Source organism: Sciurus vulgaris (assembly GCF_902686455.1).
Source record: "Sciurus vulgaris genome assembly, chromosome: 17".
In the NCBI taxonomy this organism is placed as follows: Eukaryota; Metazoa; Chordata; class Mammalia; order Rodentia; family Sciuridae; genus Sciurus; species Sciurus vulgaris.
Genome location: NC_136478.1, coordinates 56,327,939 through 56,337,593, shown reverse-complemented (window position 1 = coordinate 56,337,593; position 9,655 = coordinate 56,327,939). Strand labels below are relative to the sequence as shown.

At 41.5% G+C, this 9,655-nt stretch overlaps 1 protein-coding gene across 8 annotated transcripts in view; it reads right to left on the bottom strand.

The window, feature by feature from the left end:
- Window positions 1–2,402: 2,402 nt before the first annotated feature.
- The window catches only part of LOC306647871 (insulin growth factor-like family member 3), a 465,794-nt gene continuing 458,541 nt past the window's right edge, over window positions 2,403–9,655 (bottom strand). For all 8 annotated transcript variants that reach the window (XM_079117440.1, XM_079117441.1, XM_079117444.1 and 5 more), the window contains one exon: window positions 2,403–2,874. In XM_079117440.1, coding sequence (XP_078973566.1) covers window positions 2,796–2,874 — 79 coding nt within the window. In that variant the 3' untranslated portion in view covers window positions 2,403–2,795. The remainder of the gene's footprint in view (window positions 2,875–9,655) is intronic.

Here is a 9,655-nt window from a genome sequence, read left to right as displayed (position 1 = left end):
GTCAAGAGTGTTGCAGGGAACAGACTGGTCCAGAAGCAGCAAGCAGCACTTGAAGAGGAGAACTTCAAGCTTTATTTCACACTGACAGGCCCAGAGGAAAACAAAAAGTCCAAATTCAGAGCCCTGATCCACAGTTTCTCACAATACTTATAGGTTATTTGGTGTCACCTTAGACCCATCCTATAATTGGTACTTTTCCCTCTTTAAAAAAAAAAAAAATCCTAGTCTATTCAGCGAAAGACCTTGTGCAGCGTCTCTAACATAAAGCATGCTCACAGAACAGATAAGAAGAAACAGCTCTTTCCACAGACATCTCTTACATTTTAGGAGGGAGTAGTCAGACGCTTAGGACAGGTATTGACAATCTAAAAGGTAGACTCATGGTTAATGAGGCTTCCTGGAGAAAGACTGAGAGAGGGGAGGGGAACTCACCCCTTCCACAGGAACTGGACTCTTACCATAATGGTTATGAGTGCCAATTTGCACAAGACTTGACAGAAGTTCATTTCACAACCATATCTTGTTTTACCATCACAAAAGCTCTCCTAGCTTTTCTTTGATTCATGTTTCAGATGTATTGTTTTATTGTTCTTTGTGGAGAGCCCCACTGTACCTGAGATAAAGCTCAGCCTCCCACCTTACTCCATGTTAGAATGACTCCCAAATAGGCTAGACTTAAGCTCAGTTAAAGTTGTGTTCAAAAGATTGATTTTTGTTGTAAAGATTACTGTGACTTCAAAATAAACAGGAGATGTAGTATAACTAAGTAAGGTTGGGATCATAAAAAAATGTTTCTTGGACCATAGCTATTATACAAACTGAATGTGTTTTTGCTATTGTTAATTTCATTTTGTATTTTTCTTGTAAACCTTAACTGTTATCTGTTAGTGCCTTACAGAAGTGTAACTTCCTATATAACAACCAGAGTTAATTTGAGATATAAAGAATGACAGAAGGGACCCCTCTAAAGGCTCTGAAATCCAGTGAGTCACCTCATCTGTCAATCAGGAAGATTGAGAGGACCCTAGAGAACAGAAAGCCAACTGGTGGTGCACATTCTGCAAAAAGGAGGGTCACTGGAGACATAAATGTCCCTGATGCTTCCAAGAGAAGCCCCATATGGTCATCAAGACACTGGCCTGATCCATCCTGCTCATGGTAGCATTGGTAGAGGAAAAATAAAGGAGCCAGGAGTCTTCACACATGTCCTCAAGAGTGATCTCTGAGGAATCTCAGCTGACCCTTAAGAGTAGATAGAAACAAGGTCAGTTTTGACCAGCTAGTCTTAAACACCTGGCAGGAGAGTATAGCCTGAGCTCAGTCCTACATGGACAATTAAAAAGAAAAAAATAGTTTTTAAAAATATATAAATTAAGATGTACACTTGTGTCAGCCTTACCAAAAGGAAGTAGAGCTGGAAGCTGTAAAGGAAGGATTGTTTTATAAAATGCCTAATAACTATCACAAAGGACTCTAAAAACACAAGTTTGTCCTCTTTCAGAAACCGGCTGAAATACTAATTGTTTTGTATTGATTGTTCACCAAAAAATTAATGCTTTACTGTCATTTATTGTTGTGCTAGCATGAACCTTGCCCTGTGTATACCTTGACCAGTCACCTTCCAACTGCCACCATGGACCTCTGGACTGCTGTGATGCTGAAAACCCCTAACTGTCCAGGCCCCACCTAACAGAAAACAAGGACTTTGGGTCACTTCCCCTCAAATTTGTTTTCTCTTAGCAGGAAGCAGCTTGGAGATGTTGGTGCCCATTTTATCACAGAAATGGAATGTAGGAATTAATAGTGGGGAAATGTAACATGGTCCTCTTGCCCTTTTGAATATATCTCTGAGGCTTATTTTTAAAGGGACAAGTTTTCCTTTTCCTATTTTCCCTCTCCCCCTCCCTAACCTAGGGGGCAGGGGACAAGATTACCCTGAGTTATCTGTGCTCCACAGGAAGGAGATGCCTGCTGAGGGTGTCATCTCCCAAATTAACAAGTGAATGCTAACACAGTTTCAGGGCACCTTGGGACCCCTGTCAGGGCACACGTGGAATGTAACTCTTGAAGAACTCTTTAAAACTCCCCTCTCCCATCTGATGGGGAGAGTCACAGCCTTTGGACAGTAGTCTCTGTACTTCTCCTTTGCTAGCAAAGAAATAAAACTTCTTTTTCCTTTCTCAAAACCATGTCCTCCTTATTGAATTGGCATTGGAGACAAGGACCAAGATTTTAGCAACAACCAGACATCCCCTTTCCCAGTGCTGAGTGAGGAAGATTTAGGGATCTCTTGGACAACATCTCTAAGGGTGCGCCAGCAGTCTGATGCACCCTGGAAAAATCTCGTCTAGGTACGTTAGTGACATGAGCAAGCTGTGCCAAAAACAGACCAAACACATCTGTATCTTTCCACAGAGTCAGGATTTATTGAATGATAATAAATTCACAGGCTATACCACTTTCAGCAGTTGATGTTCAGTGAATACTTGTGGGTCACCTGATTGTCATAAGCCAGGCAATCACAGGTTCTTTCATTCCAATCATAGCTTCTACTAACTTAGGACACACATCACTCTTTACACCAATACACACTGCAGAAAGCCTAAGAAAGTGCTAGGGCAGCCTCTGAGGCTGAGGAGGTTGAAATGAGAACATGGTAATTAGAGAGCAGAGACAGGCAGAGTCACTGTAGATGGTCAGACAGAATTCCCGAACTGGTGAGGAACTTGTTCAGGGAGCAGAACTGTCAGCTCAGAGCTAATTCCAGGGTCCTGACAGATGACCATTGCAGAGTGTCAGTTTGGAGTCTTGTCTTGGAGTGGGCCACAGGTGGTCATCACATCACGGGCGGGAGAATCCCCACTATGCAGGGGCCTGAGAAGAGAGATGCACAGACTCGTTGCTGTGAGAAGGATGCTCACTTGTCCCAGTCCAAAGATGGACCAAGAGACACTAGGAACAGCAAAAAGCAAGGCTTTACTTTAATGATGGTCTTGCAAGACCAGGTGCCTGGAGGTCAGGGACACACAGATTGGGTACCACCAGCATTTCATGCTCTAGTGGGTAAGATCTCTCCCATCCTCCTGGGCTGAGTGCCCTGGGCACCATCTTCCCCAACACCACCTAGGTTTCACTCTCTCCTATTGGGTTATTTAAAGATGTTTCCCTTCAGTTGTCCCACCTTTTTTGTGTCTTGGGTGGGAAAGTCCCCTTGGATTGAAGGCCTTTTGGCACATAAACAGTTCAGCTCTGTTGGTCAGGTTTGGGGAACGCTTCCTTCTTCCCTCCTGTCAAGAGGCTGTGATTGTTTACATTCTCGTGTAACCTGTTTTAGCTGTACATTTTCTAGTTGCCTTTCTTACATCCCAAGGCATTTCATATTTAAAGCTAAATACTATATTTTGAAAATGGAGCACCAAACTTTCTTTATCTCACAGCTGCTATGGAGATTTTTTGGCAAGGTTCCTTTTGAGTGACCAGGGTCAGGGTGCTGCCATGTTCAGTCTTGGGGTACTACACCTTTTATGGGTCTCAGGTGAGGTGATTGTTTCATATTGTGGTCTGATGTGTTTTATAAACTCATGGGCCTGGTTTTTCTTGATACGAGTTTGATCTGCCCATGTATCCATGTACTTCTGATTAATTCAGTTGAAAAAGGAGCTGAACTGCGGCCATGACAGGCTGCATTTAGGGCATGAAAGATTTCAGGCCTAGGTTTCTATGGGGAGCTAACAAGCCAATGCCTAACATTCCAAACCACATATGTCAATATGTTAAGATCTGAGTACCCTAAGCCAAGGGAAACATGCCAAACCACACATGCTGAAAGAACAGCTAATTTCCCACTCTACTGTGGAGCTCATAAAAATCCCACTGAATCGAGACTCGGGGCTCTCAGCCAGTACCTGCTGCATCAGTGTACGCTGTGAGTCCGAGCTTGAGCTTGCAATAAAGGCCCTCTTGTTTTTGCATCGGAGACAGCTCCCTGGTGGTCTTTGGGGATTCATGATCTGGGCACAACAGTTGGGGGCTTATCTGGGATCCTTCCTGAACTGAAGGGTTGATCACCGGCTGGTAAGTGTGTCTGTGTCTCTGTGTGTCTGGTGCCTGTTTCCCTGAAGCACTTGAAACTGGTCATGTTCCTGTAGAGGAGTTTTATATTAGAGTTGGCAGAGTACCTAGGCGGACATGCTGGAGGGTCATCAACCAAGGGTCTTGGAAGATGTTCCAGGCCCTCCTGGAGGGAACATAAGTCTCCCTGAAGAACTTGAAATTGGTCAAGTTCATATAGGATTTGAAACTGGTCGTGGGTCGCTCCCACATTACAGCATGAGGTCGTTGGTTTACTTTTGGTTGTGTTTTGGGTTGATCTCTGGTATTTTTCTGTTCTTCTTTTGTCTGTTTGTGTTCTTAAGTCTTTTGTTAGTGGCTAGTTTTGTGATTGAGACATGGGACAAACTCAGATGACTCCCTTGACTCTGGTGACTGATCATTTTAAGGATGTGCATGCTCATGCTCATAACCTCAGCATGGACATAAAGAAAGGAAAACTAATGATTCTTTGCAGATCTGAATGGCCCACTTTTGGAGTACATTGGCTGCCTGAGGGAAACTTTGATGTCTGGAAGATCAGAAGTATTAAATCAAGGGTCTTTCTCAGAGGACCTGAGGGACACCTGGACCAAATCCCCTATGTTTTCATTTGGGAGGATCTTGTCAAAAATCCCCCCTCCATAGTTAAAACCATTTATTCCAGCAGAAAAGATTCTGGCACTAAAGGCACAATCTGTGGAGGAAGATGGCATTCTTCATGTTCTTTTTTTCAGGAGGCATGGAGGAAGAAGTCATCTTTCCTCCCTGGTATCAACCCAGGGTTCCGGCACCCCCTGAAAACCAGTCCCACTTGGCTAGAGCAGCTGTGGCCACCCAACTGGTTGCAGGACCAGCAGATGGTACCCAAGCCAGGAGCCACTGGGCAGATTTCCCCACTGCTCAAGACCAGCAGATTTAATGGTCCTTCCCCTCAGGGCCACAGGGCCCTCTGATGAGGAGGGGAACCAGCAGTTCCATTATTGGTCCTTTGCCACCAGTGATCTCTAAAACTGGAGGTCTCACCAAGATCTACACTGAGGTAAGCTTCTCTCTCCATGCACCCCACTTCTGTTTGAGGTGCATCTTTCTGTCTCCTTATTTTTGGAGGGCAAAATGGGCACCCATCAGCTACTTAAATGCAGTTAGTGCAGCCACCATCCTTCAAGACTCGGGTGAGAGGTTTCCTAGCCCAAGTGGTTCCCGATCACTGACTCTGTACAGAGCAGGCATGTTGGACTCTGTCGAAACTGTTTTCTACTTTTCTGCCCAGGCCTGGAGCACAATTGTCATTAGTACACAGCGTCACTAGTCCTGATCTACCCAGGATGTGTGGAGGCGGATGAAGGTTGGAACAACTGTGGGGTTCTCTGGCCTGGGCTACTTTTGGGTGGATCCCAAAGGTTCCTTCTCTGGACTCCCACTCCTGACTGCCCTAAGGGGTATCCAGGGTGATCAGTTGATGAATGGTACTGAGGGAAAGCACCAATTACCTTTGCCTCTGTATGGGCTACACAACACTCCCCCACACATCCATTCCCTCCTGGATGCTCTCCTTCCTTTGCTTGTCAGACATTAGGAATTCAGATTGTAGGATTAAAAGAAAGACCTGGGATGATTAGTAAGAAAATGCCCAGGTTCCCTTTGTTCACATAGTTAGTCTTCACTAGTCTATCTAGACTCTCCCTATTACTGTTCCTTTGCTTAAATGTGCTCACTGTGTTCTCTTTAAGCTGCAAGAGGGAAGCATTTAAAATCAACCTCTCCTGTGAGACCCTCCAAGAAAAGGGCATTATATGCCTAAGAACCAATAGATGTCCCCTCATCCTCTGGAGATTGTTTTAGTCTACAGGGAAAAAAAAAAAAGGCAAAAATGCACCCTTTTTGTTTGACATCAATAATCTCTACCATGAGAGGAGAAAGTCTTGAGGTCTTGAGAAATCACCTACTGAGGGAAAAAAATCAAGGGGACCTCCCAACTTAAGACAGATAAAAATAAATTTAGGGAGGTTTTTGGAGGATCCTAATAAATATTGAGATGTTTCAAAACTTATGCCAGGCATTTGACTTCACCTGGAAAAATTATGCTAGTACTTAACTGTAATACAAAGCTGATACCCCACCTCCCAACCACTTGTCAATCTGTGCTCCGCCCACCTCTTACGTTACAGGAATTTCTGGCCTACACTACAGCCATTTTCCTGCTTCCCATGTTACATCCTAACATGCTAGCTAGCTATTGGTTCATCAGTCAGCTTGCAAGTATTCTCCTCTGCTATTGGTTCCTTCCAGCCTGGGAGATTCCAATATCTGGGAGAAGCATCCATGCCATCTTTCTCTTTTCCTTTCTTTCCACCCTGGAGCGGACACGCTAGTCATCTGCATAATGAAGTCTCTTGCATGAGGTCTTGTGTCCGCTGTGGATTTTTCTGGGAGCTATTGTCCAGCAACAACTGAGACGGGTGTGTGCAGTGGCAGTTCTGCGGGAGGGGCTGGAACGGCCGCGGGTCCCGAGTTGAGCTGCATTTTTCCTTACATTAATCATCTAGAGCACAGGCAGTTCCCAGAAACCATCCTAACTGGGATCCAACTAATGAGTAGGATGCCTGGAAAACTATTATGAGGCCTTCAGGAAAGTTCTGCTATTTTCATGGAGAGACTGAGGAAGGCAATAAGAAAACTCACCACCCTGAGTCCTGAATCCATAGAGGGCCACCTACTTTTAAAGTATAAATTTATCATTCAGTCAGCTCCAAACATTTAGAGGAAATTACAAAAATTGGTACTTGGCTCTGATCAATCCTTAGAGGATCTTCTCCAGCTTGCATCTTCCATTTTTAATAGAGATCAAAAAGAAAGAAAGGGAGCATAAAAACAAGAAAAAGAGCATGTTAAAGATCATACAGAACCTTAAAGATCATTCAAAATGACAGAAACTTTTAATGCCTTGCAACAGCCCATGCAATTCACCCATTTTAGGAGTTAAAAAGCAAACTGCCTAGTCCAAAACCTTAAAATAATTTAATGAAGCAGTAATTTCCCCCACCCTGTAGTTCTTACTGCTGTCTGAAATTGCAGCTGCTGCTTGATTTACTAAGTTAGATTTAAAAGATGGTTTTTCCTGTATACACTAGGCTCTCAATCGCAATTTCTGCTTGCCTTTGAGGAACCAGATAATGTATCTCACCTATCCTGGACAGTGTTGCCTTAGGATTTAGATGACCCTCACCTGATCTGGACAAACTTTAGCTAAGGGCTTAACAAAATTCAAAGAGAAAACATTTGTAATTGTTCTCCAGTATGTAAATGACATCCTTTATTTCCCTCCACCTGGGAGGAATATCAAAAGGCCATTACAGAGTTCCTAAACTTCTTAGCTGTAGGAATTATAAGATCTCAAAAAATAAAGCTCAATTATGCCATCAGCAGGTTCAATATTTAGGATTGCAACTATCTCAAGGAACTCACAAACTAGGACAGGAAAATAACCACCATAGGACAATATCCTCTGCTTCAGGAATACCAAAAAGGGACCAAGCTCCTGTCCTCAGCTTACCTATGAAGCAAGATTTAACCTGTTTGTCACTGAAGGGAAAATAAATCCTGGATAGGTAGCCATAGGCAGCTCAATAACCATTGGCATATCTCAGAAGCTTAGCATAGTAGCTTCATTCTTGAAAGTAATGGATAATAAGATCTCATAATTTTCTTTGACATCCAAGCCTGTCCTGATAGAAATGGCTAAAATGCCCTAGGCATCAAGTTTCTGATGGAACCTGTTAGCTCTTTTCAGATCTCAGTCAAGGCTTAGATAGAAATGTAAATTGAGGAAGAAAGAAGGTGCAGTGGGAGACTAGTCTCGAACACAAGGGGGGAAAAAAAAAGCAAAAAGTTTTACCTGAACTCCAGTAGAAGTAAATTTTATGGTGCTTTACTAAAGTAATTAATGGCCTTATCATTTTTCCAGGACTTGTTTTTTTTTTCCTTAAATTCTATATATTTTTTGAGCTCAGACTTTTTTATCAGTTCTATATTTTTATTCAACTAGTGTTTTTGAACATCTGTTACATTGCAATGGAGATTCACCTATAAAGTTACAAAGCCTTTGATTTTGTGTTATTTGTATGTCATGTTGTTTGTATTTATATCTAAATATCATGTACATATCAAAAATTGAAAATTAAAATAAAAAAATGGATCCATATACTTTTAATTCACATGATTTAAAAAGGTTCAATTTAAATTGGGTAAACTAATAAAAGTAAAATGTCTTTGAAAATAACTCACAAGTCTCTAGGTGGTCAAACTAATAAAATGTTGATATTTATGAAATGTCTAATATCTATTGTTTCTAGTGTAAGCTTGGCGGGCTTGGTGGGCTCAGTGGGCACAGTCAGCAGCTAAATAAAATGGGACAGAAAGTGGTCAGAGCAAACTTTATTGGAATTTGGCTCTCAGGTGAAATTCCCAGACCCCTGGGGGTAGAGGGACCCAGAGAAAATCATGTGTGGCCCTGGCTGCCCAGAGTTTTTATAGACTGGGATGGGACTGTTGAGTGACAGGTGGGTGTGAAGGTCAGTGGAACTTTCCATCCACCTTGCTGCAAACTTTCTGGTCACCTTTGGTGGGCTGGTCTTTGCTCCAGCTGCTCAACTTTGCCCCCTACATTTGCCTAATTTCTGACCTAACATCTAGGACTTTTCTTCAACAGGAAAGAGATGGCAAATACTGTTCAGGACTCTTGTCTGATATCTTGGTTTTATAAAAAATAAGTAAATTAGAGTTAGCACATATGAGATTACTCAAATATATTTGTAGAGACAGCTGATTAATTTACAAATTTAAAATGTTAATTACTAAATAACATCAAGTACTCTTAACTCCTTAAATTCCATTGAGTATCATACTTAAACATCATTTTCATAGGTTGGTATATAAAAAGGGATTAAAATTGCTTTGTGTCATCATTAAACTCAAAACAAGGTTATTAAGAGTTATGTCCTAACAGGTACAATTCTATATACAAAGAGTTCCAAAAGTTTCAACTGTGTTTTAATTAGAGTACTATAAATAACAAAATATTTAATCTTATTAAAATGAAGTAATTTATCTAAATTCAGAAATTTCATGAGAGTTGTTTCAAAACATGAACAAAAAGAGGTCAACAGGAAAGGAAAAAAGGTTCTAGGTATAAAAATATATTTAGTAAACGGAAGAATGTTTCTGGGTAAGGAAGTTCTGGTGTGATAAAATATATGAGGGTGAAAGTAATTGCTAAGAAAGTCTGTGTAAGTAAAGGGCAAATTTCAACAAGTTTGCATGTAACTAAGTTGCCTATATGTATGTTAAATAATCAGTTAAAGCTATTTAAGGTTTTACCTAAGGTCAAATACTGCTGTACTGATATAAACCAAAGTTTATTCTATATGTTAAAATGACAAGACTTTCTTAGAAACACTAATTTACTCTTAACATTATGTCTGTTAAGTTTCTTTCTTTAGAACAATTAGTCTTAAAAATCGAGGTTTATACAATTATGGTTAAACAACTCTTAGAGTATTATACT